Consider the following 15726-nt stretch of genomic DNA (forward strand, 5'->3'; position numbering starts at 1 on the left):
GTGCTTCTCCTAATGTAAGTCCCTTGTTTTAGCGCCATGTTACGGGTTCAGATGCTTGTTTGTCTGAAGCTCTTTTAGTTCATTCCTAGCTATGACCGTAACACCTTGCTATTTTCTAGTTCATTGCTAACTTTAAGCGATTGAACATTTTGGTTTGCATTCCCTGCTCTGTAGATGTAGCTATCATAACTTCTATCTTTGCTCAGTCGTTGTTACAAAAATTATATGCTGCTACTATTTTGTTCATGCCAATCTTGTTCTCCCTGAACATGTTGGTTTGCATTCCCTGTACTACAGGTGATGCCATTATTATTTCTATCTACTTCGTCGTAAGCTAACAAAGTAACTGCCTGCTATTAGTTCCTGCATGCTATCCCTCTGCCATCCTGCAGTACAAATTTATTTGAACTCGTCACAGCAGCTACTTTCATCATAATTTTGTCTGCCATCTGATTCTTCAAAAGCTGCAATATTAACTTGTTTCTCTTAATTGGCATGGCGCTCACATATAGAATGGTGAACATATTGGTGTGCATTCCCTCTTCTACAAGTTCACAGGTGATCCCACTATATTCCGTTTCTGGTCCATCCTAAGTCGTAGCATTAACTATCCTCTATGTGTTGCTCATTACAACTTTATATCCCGAAACAAATTGATTTGTTTCCCTTATCTACAAGTTTATGAGTGATGCCATTACAACTCCTATCTGTTTTATTCCTAGCTATTATAGTAACATCCTACTATTATTTAGTTCATGGCCAATTTTAAGTAATTGCACATGTTGGTTCGCATTCCCTGCTCTATAGCTTTTGGCATCGTAACTTCTATATTTGGTTTACATTCCCTGCTCTGTAGATCTAGACATCATAACTTTATCTTGCTCAGTCGTTGTTACAAAAATTATGGCCTGCTACTATGTTGTTTGTGCCAATTTTTTACTCCATGAACATGTTGGCTTGCATTCCCCGTACTACAGGTGATGCCATTGTTTTGTATCTAGTTCATTGTAAGCTAACAAAGTAAGGACTTAGTTTGGCATGCTATCACTCTGCTATCTAGCCTGTAGTACAAATAAACTTGTCATACTACTAGATAATAATTTAGTGTACCATCTTGTTCTTCAAAAGCTGCATTATTGACTTGTTTCTCTGACTTGTCATGACGCTCACATATGGAATGCTGAACATATTGGTTTGTTTTTGTAACATATTGTAGTTTTTTTCATGCAAATGAATTAAATAATTAGTCGAGTGTTTTATCATAGATTGACATGTTGCGAGAAAAGGTAAGAGCCGTAGCAACGCACGGGCATTCAACTAGTTTACTCTAATATGTCAGCTCTCCCCATACGAGCACCGAAGCCATTTCAATTTCGAACCGTTGACTCGGTGGCGACCATCTCCGTTTTTAGAAAATTTTAAAATTACTTTTAAACCATTAATAATTTGGGAATACATTCACTACAAAAAAATCTGCGCATTTTTCACAGTTCTCCATCGGTATATCATGTGCATCAATCCGTGAAGCGGTTTGAAAATAGCGGCCAAAAAACAGTACGGAAATGGAGAAGTTCGCGAAAATAGATTTCAGTATATTCAAATCTGCTATTAAACCTCAGATTATTTGGGAAAACAACCTGAACGAAAAACATGCGAAATTTTCATACCTTTTTAACGCTAGATCTCATGCAACAATCCGACGAAAGGTTTGAAATTTGCGCCCACCAAAATGTGTGAAAACGGATAAGTTCGCGAAAATAGATTTCAGTATAGTTGAAATTAAATTTAAACCGTCATGACTTCGGGAAAACTATCTGAACAAAAAAGTTGCGCAATTACTGTAGCTTTCTAAGGCCTTGTTTGGTACTAGTGTTTTAGTGGGGATTAGTGAGGATAATACTCTAGAGTATTGGGTGAATCACTGCTGTCATCCAATCCCCACAAAACCCCATCCCCAATCCACTAGGTAGGGGTAGAGTATTGGGGATTGAAAAAATTACACTCAAATTTGGATAAAAGTGGGTATAAGTGGGGATTAAACTCGCTCATACTCTAGCACCAAACATGTATTGGGGATAAGTGGGGATTTGAAATTTGGAGCGGATTATCCCCGCTAATCCCCACTAAAACTCTAGCACCAAACAAACCCTAACGGTATATCACTTGCATCGTTTCGACTAGCGGTTTGACAACCGCAGTTAAAACTGTACGTGTGAAAACAAGAGATCCAATTGTTCCGCCTGGAAGTTCACTTCTACAATGAATGATATGGTTCAAAAGAATTGGTTGGTTTCAAAATTAATGTGTAGGTTTCACAAGATTTTCTTTCGAACCTTATTATTTGGTTGGTTTCAAAATTGACGCAAACTTTCAGTCTGCGACATTCGTACGTACTCGGTGAACTTATAACGCATGTTTGCGCATTGTTTGGGGTACCTCACTTCATTAATGATGGCGGTCTGTACCTTATTTTTGGTACCACGTCACAGAAACCACTCAGTTTGCCAACTACATGTAAAGATAAAAAAAAAAACATTTTCTTTTTGGAGCAAAGCAAAAGACTCTAAATGACTATTCACCCAAATCTGTGTATAACTTGTTTGGTATTTTACAGAGAACTACATGGCACGTGATGGATCCATGCGTGGGTTTCAAAAAAAATGGAAATATTCAACCTCATTTGGTTGGTTTCAAAATTGGTTCAAACTTCTCAGGTCTGCGATATTTTATCGTACTAGGTGGACAACATAACCCATGTTTTGGCATTTTTTCCGTGAGGGTGCCACACTCCAACAAGTATTTTTTCTCAATTTTTTTTTGAATTTAGTTTATGTACTTAGAGTTCAAATTTGAAATTAATTAGCTAAAACTCAAAAATAAATCCATATATATGCATAGTTGCGAGATAAAAAAAATCCACCCACATTGGATTTGGCTATCTCGTTTAAGGTTTACATCATATGAAAAGTGAAATGATGACAGTATGCACCTTATTTTTGGTAGCCACATCACAAAAACCCATTGTTCTGCCATCTACATGCAAATATAAAAATAAAAACATTTTCTTTTGGAGAGAAGCAAAAGACTCTATCTTGTTGGCAAATTAAAGACGGCATTGGTCATGAGAAGATGCGCATCTAGCTATCTACCAAAAATGGTCATATGAAGCAAGATTATTAATTTTCTATGGATCTTGCACAAAGCATACTCGAATTAATCGGCACAAAGCCTAGCAAGCAAAGTCATACATGCAACCAAAATTTGTGAATTGGTACTACTACTTGCGACTCTCGAGTCCTTAAAGGTACTCTTCAACCAAACCTTTTGTATAACTTGTTTGGTACCTTTACAAGGAATAACGTGGCACGTGATGGCTGCATGAGCGTAGGTTTCGCATTTTTCTTGAATTTTTTAACCTCATTTGTTTGGTTTCAAAATTGGCTCAAACTTCTCGTCGGGTTTTGCGCCATTTGTGGTACTAGCTAGGTAGCCGCAAAACCCTAATTTTGGGGGTGCCGCACTTGCAAGGTACCTCCAACTACGTACTATTTCTAAAAACTTACTATGAATTTTAGTTTAATTTTGTGAGTAATTAAAGTTCAAATTTGAATTTGGTAGTCCAATTTTGCCAATTCTCGACCCTTATAGCTATAAGGGTTTAAGGGTTCCATTAGACATGCTCTTATGGTTGCAAGGGATGCCTCAATCAGGTTCCCTTGGTCTAAACAGCAGATCTGCAGACTCCAGCGCTCGATCTTCCGGCGTCTCTCCACAAGAGTGAAGTCTGCTGATTGAAGCGGCCGTGTTCTGGAAAACTCGTGCATTCTGTTCCTTCCAGATTGTCCACCAGGTTAGCATACTGGGTAACCACCCTTTAGCATACATAGAGGGTGGAAGCTAACCGCCGATACAGAGAGAGAGGGTGGTGGCCCCGATCAGAGAGAGAGAGCGGTTATCCTGCCCGTTAGATCATACGATCAACGGTCAGTAAGCATGATCCGCGTGACATGGGCTAGACCAATCAGGACAATGTTGGGCGTCTGTGAGAATTTGGGAAGGGAGAGGGAAAAACTGAGTAGTATCAAGAAACCAAGGGCACGTGAGTAGTAAACAGACTAAGGGGTTCAAATATGAGATTTAAAAAATGGAAAATGCGTGTTTTGTACAATGAAACCCATCTTGACCTACCTCAAACTATTTGCAATACAAATGTAGTACATGAGTGTGAGAATTGTGGCCTCATTCAGACAAAGTATGTTTTGGGGAAAGCTATTTTGGGAAGGGCTTATTGTGGAAAGCCATGCACCTTCATAGCTACTAGGTGATTTGAGAAGTGGCAATTTGTGGTAAAACTTGATTTATCTATGATTGTTATGGTTCCCAACGTGGCAAGTCGCGTAAGAAGACTCCATGAGTAAGTGCCACTATGGTTTTATCTTTTTTGGAATTTTTTGCACATTAAATGACTCATTTAACTAGTTAATCTCATTTGTTGACTCTCTGTTGACCAGCCACTTGAGGGTAAAACTGAGTATATTGCACTAGCCAGTATTAGCACTCAATGGAAAAACTGAGCACACAAAAAATGCTAGTATAAGACTCGAGGGTATACCTGAGTATGTCTAAATTTCCAGGGTTAGACTCGAGGACGCGTGTTGCGGTGCAGAAGTGGAATACGTGCAATTGTTGATGCGTAGACGTGGGTCGCGGTGCAGAAGTCGAAGACGTGCAATCGTGGACGCGTGTCGCGTTGCAGAAGTCCAAGACGTGCAGACGTGCAATAGTGGACGCGTAGGACGCGGGTCGCATTAAACACCCCTCGCCTTTATAGATGCCTCTCCCTGTTCGCCTCCTCGCACTATCTCTGTCACTCTCACTCCCTCACGCAACGCCGCCTCTCACGTCCCATCATCTTCTCCAAAGCAAAAAACCCTCTCCCTCTCCTCTGCCGGCGATGGCCAAGGGGAATGCGAATCCCATCGTCCACGACGACGTTGACACCAAGCGCGGCGCCTCCCTCTTCGATGTCGTTCCCTCTACGGCCATTGCCGCCACCACCGCTGGTGCATCGGAGGCTGCCGCCGGTGGCGGTCAGATCCCGCCAGAATGGGAACCCTATGAGGAGGTTCCGTACATCTCGCCGTCGAACCCCTATGACACCTGCATGGACGACCCTTGGAACGAGGTAACTACGGTTTGCTCCGTTTTTTTTGTTCCCCATTCCTTTTTCAACCCTATTTTTGATGGTTCCCTAGTAACTATTAGTGCCGATTTGTAGTTAGGATGAGTATTGGGTTAATATTTGCGCCAATTTTATTCCATTTTGTTTTGATCCCTTCTTGATTTCGTTTAAGATTTGGGGTTCGGCCGTTCTGTTAATTTATGCAAGTAATAATGGGATCTCAATCAGTTAATTTATGCAAGTAACCATGGGATCTCAATCAGTTGTTTTATGCACGAATCAAAAGATATCATTCGTTTAATTTTGCAAATAATCTGGAATGTGTTCAAATTCAGATCTGGAATCTGTTTCTTTGCCTATGATGAATCGTTGGGCACAAATTTTTACAGGGCGGGTTCAGCGAACCATTGCTTTGTACAAATCTTTTGTGCATAAGCTTTGGTTCGCTAACCGCGTCCCTGTAGATATATAATCGTGTCCACTCTAACTGAGGCTGACTCTGTTTTTCCTAACTTTGTTATCATGCACGTTAGTTATCGTTGCAATTCATTCACTCATAGTTTCCGTTTGATATGGATCAGGTGTCTGGCAGCGACATCGGCAGCGACAAGGAGGATCGACACACCAAGACTCGGCAGGTGCTGCGGAGGCTGCAGGTTGATCAGTACACCTCCTACTTCACCAAAGGTGTCTACAGGTGCCCCTTCTGCACTAGGAGACTCGGCGGCACCGACTTCAACTGCCTCCTCACGCATGTCGAGGACATCGGAAGGACCTTCCCCAAGGTCGGCGCGACAGTGAACGTCTACTCCTTCCGCGCCAAGCACAAGGCGCTCGGCATTCACCTCCGCAACTTGCAGCTGGTGGAGATCTCCGCCGGGCGCATGCCTCCGATCAAGCCCAAGGTGCCCAAGATCAAGGGACAGGGGAGAAGAACTGGAGGAAGAGCCAAATGGGGTAGGCGGAGTCCAGGACGTGTGCTGCTACTGTAAAGCAGCTTTTATTTTGTTGTTAGGGATCCCTTGTTGTTACTAGGAAGTATTGCGTGGCGACACGCCGCGCCCATGGTGGTGCATTTATGATGTATATACTCGCTCTTGCACATTTTATGTTGCACATAATTTTTTGTGTAAGTTAAACTGTGTAAATTTTGATTGAATATAGATAATAATACAAAGATATACTATGAAAAATACATATAATATGAAAATATATTTCATGACAATTCTAAAAATATTATTATGTTATTGTATATGTTTATCTTTTTATCAATATAGATGATAAAACTTTGTGAAGTTTGACTTTAACCAAACCTTATATGCAAGGTAGTTTGGGCAGGAGGGGTTTGTTTCAATCTTGGTACGAACTTCAGTATATTTGTTAGGTGTGACCGTGTGAGATAATGCTGCAATTTGTCTACTGGGTGACTCTAATGGGCTTGATACTTAGTTATAGGCGGCTTGTGCTTTGGGCTGATTTAACAGATTAAGCCCAATCGTAGCATTAGCCCATATCTATTTGCCGACCACCACCTCAAAAAGATGCTTTTGCTCCCAAAAAAAAAAACCTCAAAAAGATGCTGTCCTAAAAAAAACCTCAAAAACATGCTTCTAGTTGTCCACCGTCTTCTTTGCTCAGCTTTATGCGGTTTCAGAGCTTTCTTCACTGACTTCATTTTTCTCTCACAAGTGCTGGTGAACTGGCGATGCGAGGTCGTCCAGTTTCTCCTAAATCGTGTTCTTCTCGGCAGCGTCAATCTATTGCCGCGTTCTCTCCACTACGCCTAGCGGTAGAGAAGGAGCCAATAGCAGGGAGGCGCGATTCAGAGGGTGGCAATGGTAGGTGTGGCCGTGTGGGCGGGGATCCGCTGCACATAGAAGGAATCTCTACGAAGAAGACGCCTGCTCATGCCGCCGATGTAGACATCTCGGTGCCGAAGGTAAAGCTCCGACGACGTTGGAGGTGTGAAAAATAGGAGGCATTTAGTGGAACCCTTAAACCCTTAAATTTTGAGGGTTGAGGCAAATAGTGGAACCCTCAAACCCTAGTACCCTCAAACCCTCAAACTCTCATCACAATATCATTGCACATAAACACAAATATCATCACAATTCATCACAATTGTCTTCCAAACAAACTAGGAAATGAAGATTATAGATGCATGGTTTAATAGTTTACATCACAAAATCATCATCCCCCCCCCCTCTCATCGGCACCATCACCAAAAAAATGCAACACGGCGCCATCTCCTCCTCCTCTTCCACCATGGCGCCATCAAGCACCTTCATAGGCGCCGGTGGTGGAGACCTCCACACCGCCATCACCACAACCACTCATCGGAGTGTCACCTCGAAGAGAAGAGGAGGCACTACGGAACATCCTCTTCCTCGCCGCGATGTCCTCCTTGTAGTCCTTCCACCACCTCAATTGGTCTTCATCCATGTCCTTTTTGGACATCATCATGTGATCCTTCTCTTCCAACATGAGTTCTTTCCATGCCTTTGCTTCTTTCATGAAGGCGTCGGCGCGGCCTTCTTCCGGGAGACCACCTTCTTCCCGGACGTGGGTGGAGCCAACGCGCGCTTCGCGGCCGCGGCGTTCTTCGGCCCGCCCACCGGCTTCTTAGAGCGACCACGGGGCGCCGCGACGGGGGCCGGGCCAGGTGCGGCGACGGGCGCGGGTGAGGGAGCGACGACGGCGGGGGTGGGAGCGACGAGGTGCTGCCCCGCGCGCTTCCGCTTCACGCCGACGTGGGTGGCCGCCACCGTGGCCGCCACCTGCGCCGAGCTCGGGATGGCCGCGGGAGCGGGGGCGGGGGAGCTCGAGGTGGAGCGGGCGGAGGAGGGGGCAGGCGCGGAGGCGGGCGCGCTTGACGTGGCGGCGAGGGAGCCGCCGGACGCCGCGGAGGTGGGGGCCGACGCGGGGGCGGGCTCCATGGCAGCAGAGGTGGGGCGGGGGCGGGGGAGGTCGAGGGGGTGGCCGCGGGGGTGGGGGCGGGGGAGCTCGAGGAGGCCGCGACGGCGCGCCGGCGGCGAGGGAGGGCGCGGGTCGCGCGGGTGGCGGGGGAGGCGCGGGTGGGGAGGGCGCGGGCCGGAGGAGGAGGTGGGAGATGGGGAAGATTTTTCGCGCGCTCGCGCGCGGAACGTGTACAGGTTGTGGTAGGGGTTGGCCCCTCCAACCCTTACCTGTACAGGTCGGAGCACGGGTTGGGGCCTCGACCTCTAATTTTTTTTACAGATTTAGTGGTTTAGGGGTTCCACTAAATGGCATTTGGACCCTTAAATCCGTAAAAAAACGGTTGTATACAGATTTAAGGGTTCCATTAGACATGCTCTAAGATAGGGCCATGGGAGCTTTCCCTAGTGTTTTTCAAAGTTTCTCTTTTTAGCCTTTGTACATCTTGTACTTCATCTTCTAATAAAATGAAAAGCAGGCCAGGCTGCCTTTTCATAACAAAAATTTAGAAGGGATGGGAAGGGCCGGATGGGAGTTTCTTTTCTCTATCTAGGAGTATTTTCGAGCGAGGAAGATGCGAGCGCTGCTGAGGGCAAGCCGAAATAAATGCGCAAGCTTCATTATCATTACAGTATACAATATCTGCCGTGACATTGTTTGAATCACCGGTTGACCATTATGTGGGTAACTCCACATCACCGCTACATTACAGACTGAGAGCATCTCCAGTCGCGTCCCTCAAAAAACGTTCGGCACAAATGATTTGGGGCGCGTTTAGGACTGCGCCGGACAAAAAGAGATCAAAAATCTGTACAGAAAAGAGACCCTTTCCAGCCGCGTCCCTCAAACAGTGTCCGGATGCATGCATTTTAATAGAAGGGACCACCCCATGTGGGAAAAGTAGGTGAGAGAAAGTGTGGGGAAAGAGAATGGCATGTGGGGACTAGGGGCTGCATGCATGCATATGGGCTCTCATTTTGTGTCCGGCGTCCCCGGTAGAGACTCTATATAGAGTCTCTACCGGGGACGCCGGACACAAAATGAGGCGCTATTTAGCTTTGGGGGACGCGACTGGGACGCGATTTTCTCCATTTCTTGTCCGCCGTCCCCCAAACGCCGTTTGGGGGACGCGACTGGAGATGCTCTGAGTCGCCACCTTCAGGGTAAATGCGAAGTTGCACATGATTAATCCTCGGCTACAACAGAAGGTGTAACCAAAATTCAAACATGTAGGCAGTTCTTATCCCACCCCAACAATGCCCATTCCAAATCCAATGCCAATATAAATGGAAGTGGTCACAACCACTGCGATCTCACTTTACAAACTGCACGTCATGAACTTTTGCGATAAATACAGGTTAAACTGAAACCTACAGCTGGCCAGCAACATATCATTCCCGCTTTGCACCCCTCCCATCCTGCCCAACGAGGATTCTCGATATCTGCAGACCTCGGCTGAAGGCTTGGTTGAAGAGCAGACGTGTCTGGAACTCTGACATGAAGGGGAACCACGAGAGGACAGCAATGGGCAGGAAGATGAGGATCCCCATGGTGTACTCGTACATCCTTGCCATCTCTCGTATGGAGTCCCATGGCCCTATCTTATGGAGCACAGCCCCGCTCCTCTGCCTGAACTTGGCGCAGCAAGGCCCTCTGCATGCACCACCAGGGCAGCAGGAGCAACACAGCACGCGAAGTGGCTCGATGACTAACCTCTGAAACAGTGGTCCACAAAGTTGCGCAATCTACAAGGAGCAAAAGAAGGAGATGGCAGCATTAGCTTGAGGATGTAGACATATCAATAGTAGTTAACATTGCTTGTCATCTGGTTAAAACTTGTGATGTTCTTTAAAAAAAGGTTGCGAGACTTCATTGTCATCTGGTTAAAACTGTAGTTTTAGAAACTTTTAAAAAGTTTGTCATCTGGTTGATTTCATTGGAAAGGAGAAAAGAGCTAATGGTATAAGAATATATATATTACTCACCAAAAGAATAAACCAGCCAGTTGGGATGAAGGCCAAGATACTGGCACCAACGTCTGACACAGCGAGATCAAAACCAACAAATAAGAGGACCATCAGACTGATAAGGATAATGAAGACAATGCCCTTGAGTATACGGAATACAAGTTGAAACTTCGTTACAAACTTCTCTCTCCCTAATGAAACAACCTGGAAGAAGAGGAACACACAAGTATAAATGTGCTATAACATGGAATCCAATGCAATACGAAGTAAATTGGTTACCTTTAATGAAACAAGCGCGATAGCAATAACCAGCCATGATAGTGCGTATATCTGTGTGAAAGAGCACAACATTACTCTGTCTGAAATATTTAAATGGGCATTGTATAGGATAAGGACTGACTAAGCAGGAAGAGTACCATGAAGCTTTTGTTCTCATGCACTATGTGCAAGTGGTATACAATACCATATTGGTAGATGAGGAGGCGGAGCGATAGGATGAGCTCCAAGAGCAAGCTACGTATTGTTCCACTCTTCAGGTGCTCATGTTCACTCACCCACCAAGCCTCCCAACTTTGCTCAGGTGCCAGGCCAATACCACCTCTATTGTTCATCCACTTCCACCAATCCGTCCAGTCATCAACAGTCTTGTGCCACTCAAAGCATGATGGGTTGAAGACAAAAGGTGCAAACAACCAGCAGAAAACAAGGAACCACATCGAAATTGTGACGTATACATACAAACTTGAGCTCCTGTAAGAACTCCCGTATGCTAGATAAACGACCAAGAGAATGAGCAGCTCCAATGCTTTCACAAAGTGGCTCCGTGAATACATTCTGTAATTCTCAGCAAACTTTGCATGCCGTACAACAAACCCCCGTCCTGTACCTCTGTATTTCGCACCACCATGAAGTATAGTCCTTCCATAGTAGTGAGTCTTTGTTCCAAGATGAAAAGTGAAAAACATAGGAGCTAACTGAAGTTGCATCATTACAAACTCAGCCAAGGCTTTACCGAACCCTTTCTCCAAGCCAACCTCCATTATCATCGGGAGGATGAGCAACGTCCCAAGTTGGAATACAGATTGAGTGGCAAGTGCATTTTCAAAGGGCTTGATGTTTTTAATCCGTGAATCTTGGAGAATGGACTTTTCTAAGCCACTCAAAACCAGATATAACCTCCCATATAGAAATACATACACTGTAAGAACGGCCACCTGAATATTAAAGCCAGAAAATACATGATGATTTATGTGCCTTATGTACTTTGATGAAACACATCATGCTTTCTATATGTTGGTCATTGCTTAAAAACAGAAACATGATTTCAGTTTATCTCCATATTAGGTGCGAGCTTTGCACACATTGTCTCAATTAAATGAAAAGCACAGATAATTAAGCGGGCATGCTTGTCAACATGGTCTTACGTGCATCAAACTTAAGTTGAACTCAAAAATATTGATTTCTATCTTTATAAAGCAAGTAACAATGGTTGCTTCTAACTTCAGCAGCAGGCCTTCTTGCAAGTTTGATTGCTGAGAAATCAAAACAGAGGAGTCTATATTCGGTCTGCTCTTATGCTCACAAAGTAAATCAATCTGATTTTCTACCTCCTGGATGTGCATATAAAGTTAAGATTCCAAGCATAAGATTCATACCATGCTATTGAAGTAGAAGCCAACCGTGGTGAAGTACATAGACAACATCCTGTAGAAATCGAATCTGTGTCCTAGGCGATAAACATCACGACATAGTGTTTGCTCACCATTTCCATTTGCCACCTTGGCCTCAAAGTTGGATATTTGGTTCATTCCAACATCGCGTCCTTTACCCAACTGTATGTATTCATGATGGGTAACATTTCCTCGCCGTAGGGTTGAATTGAACCCTTAAATTTGTTAGAACAATAATTAACTTATTAGGAAAACGGAATAGATACTGCAAAATGCATATCCTATGGATACAGTACCTGCAAAGATGTCCTCACTAAGGTTAATAACCTTTGAGGCCTTGCTTATGCCACCCCTCGTGATGTGAAAGATTCTATCAAAAACGTCAGGGTGACCATAGTGGAATCGTACCCTGCATCATAATTTGAAATTAAAAAACTCCCATATCCATAGTACAATGATCTCCAAGACAAGGTACCATTCCCCATATCACAAAAAATAAGTAAATGTAGATCATTTGGTCCTACCTATATTTTTTGTGATTCCTACATTTACTTATTGAATTACTCATTTACAACTTAGACTCACAAGATTCCCCATATCAACTACAACTTACCTCCCACTACCCTAGCTCCTTTATTAAAATTTACCTAGCAGAGCTGGCCAGATCAGAAGCATGCTGCTATCTACTGAACCTCACTTGTTCAAAATCAGTCGGTTATCTAGCAGTTCCCTAAATTTACCCCAAGGTACTGTCAATCAGTTGGAACTTGCGAGAAATTTCGATCTTTGGCATAAATAGCCAATAGGAAATCAGTCTAACTCCGTGAAAATCAGAATAAATCTCTAGACAGGTGCGAAAACCATTCAAAATCTGATTACCGCCGCTAGTAAGTTAAACTGAACCTGCAGGTATTAAGTTTCATGCACCAATAGAACCAAAAGTACGAACTGATGTCGAAGATTGGGTAATCCACATATACTTCAATAACCCCTCTCGTGTGTGGCTCGGTAAGGACTAAACTGGGTGCAGGGACGGAGCGGCCTTGGGAGCATTGGGGTCAGCTGGCCCCAATGGGAAGTTAGGAAATACTTCATTAATTAGGATGACGGCCTATACATGGAAAAATAGAGGGCAAGAGCATTTTTTATTAAATTGCGAAAGCCAAGACTTGAACCCAAGATCTCAGCTCTGATACCATGTTAAGTTTCATGCACCAACCAATAGAACCAAAAGTCTGAACTGATCGTAAGAAAGTGGGCAATTCACATATACTTTAACAAATATCACAACAAATCTTGATCAGTTATTAACGAAATTAAAATTTGAAGGAAACATACTTGAGAGGATTTGCAAGAACACGTTGTCCAATAGTAACAAAGCTGGTCTCTTGGTTCGACATAAACCAGGCAAGTGATGAAACACTACATGAGAAGTGACAATGTTAAATTAAATATTTCAACAGAAGTTACACAGAAAATTAAGGAAAGTTACGAGATGAATAGTAAAATAGAAAAACCAACCTTCCTGTAAAAATATGCTCGCGAACACCCAATATTGTTGGTTTAGACTTTCCATGTTTAATAAGGAACTCTTCCAACAGATTTCTCATTTTAAATGCTTCTTCAAGATAGTTATCCTAGACAATATTAAATGTAAGATGCACTACTAACTCAGATTTAATACTAAAATACTGATAACTTACCTGGTTCATGTCAATTGCTTGAAGTGCCTCTCCTCTAGTGAAGATTATGGCATGATTTTGATTATTAGGCTTCCCCTCTCCGACTTCTGTTGGTTTACCGGGCAGCTTTATCCGGTAAATTTCCTATAAACAGGTTAAAATTCGATGGTCATGCATCAGTAGTCAGTCATCCCCAGCAAACTGATGGCAAGATCAAGCTATAACAGAGTTCATATCTAGTATTCTTTGAATGCAAAATTTCTAGATAAGCACACCATGAATCAACAGGACACTGCAGGATAATCAATACACTGTTACTTTTCTGAAATGCTTGACACCTAGACTGTGAGATTGCGTTTATTGCATATGTTCAAAATAAATGTTGTGAATATTACTAATAAGTAACTAGCAAATACAATATGCAAGTCAAAGGTGAAAATAAGCTATAGCCATGGATAGTAAAACATCTATAGAAAAATGTTTCTCTAGTTCATGCAATGTAAATGCAGTACCTCATCGTCACCTTTCACAAGAACGGAGTAATAATGTTTCTCTAGTTTACCATTTGGTAATGGCTCTTCCTTCTCATCAATGTAAGCAATCCGCAAAGCAGGATACCTGTATGATTTGTACATAAAACTCAAGGAAGCTATGGAATATATATTTGATAAGATAATGGAGGTCAAGTGAATTACGTTAGCATCAGATTTAAGATGTTCTCGTAGAGACCCCTTTCTCTGGAATCCTTGGATGCCTTGTGCATGCCATAGAGTTGACAGGCAACAACATAAGTGAATTTGATATCAGCAACAGCCTTGGACCTTGCAAATTTGTCTCCACCCAAATCTGCTAAGGCATAACCAAATAACACATTAATCACAGCATGACCAAGGCTACATTTTCCCAGGTGTGCTCACATAAAATGAAAAGTGCAGGACCAGGTGTTCAAAATCTTATGTGGCTAACCTTGATTATTTTTCATATCTTCATAGCATTGAAGCTCAAGAGCTTGTCTATAGTACATCATTCCTCTCACTATATAGAGATGCAAACAATAATATAAGAAGAAAGAAAAATATTGGGATCTTATAAGAGATTAGGCCTGTTACCAGTTCTGGCAAGTGTTTGACCACGGAAAGACGCCCATATACGGATATCATCCATGCATCCTGTTACTTCCTCTTCATTATCTGAATCAACTCCAATGCGCTCTAGAAAGTTCTTCCATTCATCTAGAAACAGGACAAACATTACTTAAATTTTACTATGTGTAAAAAACTGAAACATGCTTCAGAAGCATAAAAATAGGATTGGCAGCTCACCTGGATAAATCTTTTGTAGATAAAACAAAATTGAGATACCATCTTCATTCTTTCTGTTTAGTTCATGGGATGAATATAGTACTTCCTCATTATAATATGGAGTCAACACACTGAACAATGAATCTTGTTAGAATGTAATTTGTTTCAAAATGAATGCTGAAGACAATAAATACATAAAAGAAATATAAAAAAACAGCTATATGAACGAGTTTGTGCCAGATGTAAAAAATCTAATAGAAACATCAACTTGTGGATGCGATTACTATGAATATGTTTCTATATAGTTATGTACCACCTCAATCTTGCAAAATACCTTTTCGTCAGAAAATATCCTGCAAGATTGCTGAAGAAACGGTCACGTGATAACTTCCACGTGTGTGGACAGATCTCTATACCATTTTACCATTAATCTTAACAAAAAAAATATCAACATTGCTTATGTTTGCTTATGTATTTGGATCTTGTTATTAGGATATAATTCAATCTCAAACTTATAATTAAAAATTCAAATCAAGCAAATGTGTGCATCAAGTGTTGTTGACAACTTGACATATAGGAATAATGCAAGTTTCACTACATAAATTTATTTAGTTTGTAAGCTTGTCAATATGTTATATGTTAGGATTTGGTACTTCAAACAATTATGATCTAATCTAATACTCAGGGTACTGATAAAAAGAGGTATCATAATATGGCCAGTTACTGCTGTAACTGTAAACTGTAGGTTCATAGTACTTGCGGAATTTCCAACTCCATGCTATCCTACAATTTTATTTTTTGAAAGATGCCCCACTGACAGGCTGTGGGACATCATTGGTGTGTTTTTGAACCACAAATTACAAGGTGGGTTGTAGCTAATGGCCCCTAAAGTTCACTAATTAGAAAAGCACAACAACCATATGGCTCACTGAACTGTGCATAACTCATCATACTTCCGAAATAACAATA

At 42.4% G+C, this 15726-nt stretch overlaps 1 protein-coding gene across 1 annotated transcript in view; it reads right to left on the minus strand.

The window, feature by feature from the left end:
* Window positions 1-9301: 9301 nt before the first annotated feature.
* Window positions 9302-15726, minus strand: part of LOC124662372 (callose synthase 7-like) — a 29802-nt gene continuing 23377 nt past the window's right edge. Inside the window, exons 29-42 of the mRNA XM_047200218.1 lie at window positions 14779-14888; window positions 14566-14688; window positions 14423-14491; window positions 14152-14302; window positions 13969-14074; window positions 13478-13600; window positions 13296-13411; window positions 13113-13196; window positions 12071-12183; window positions 11760-11989; window positions 10521-11318; window positions 10384-10434; window positions 10123-10308; window positions 9302-9882 (exon numbers count right to left, since the gene is read on the minus strand). Coding sequence (XP_047056174.1) covers window positions 9529-9882; window positions 10123-10308; window positions 10384-10434; window positions 10521-11318; window positions 11760-11989; window positions 12071-12183; window positions 13113-13196; window positions 13296-13411; window positions 13478-13600; window positions 13969-14074; window positions 14152-14302; window positions 14423-14491; window positions 14566-14688; window positions 14779-14888 — 2614 coding nt within the window. The 3' untranslated portion in view covers window positions 9302-9528. The remainder of the gene's footprint in view (window positions 9883-10122; window positions 10309-10383; window positions 10435-10520; window positions 11319-11759; window positions 11990-12070; window positions 12184-13112; window positions 13197-13295; window positions 13412-13477; window positions 13601-13968; window positions 14075-14151; window positions 14303-14422; window positions 14492-14565; window positions 14689-14778; window positions 14889-15726) is intronic.

This window comes from Lolium rigidum, chromosome 6 (genome assembly GCF_022539505.1).
Source record: "Lolium rigidum isolate FL_2022 chromosome 6, APGP_CSIRO_Lrig_0.1, whole genome shotgun sequence".
NCBI classification, from domain to species: domain Eukaryota; kingdom Viridiplantae; phylum Streptophyta; class Magnoliopsida; order Poales; family Poaceae; genus Lolium; species Lolium rigidum.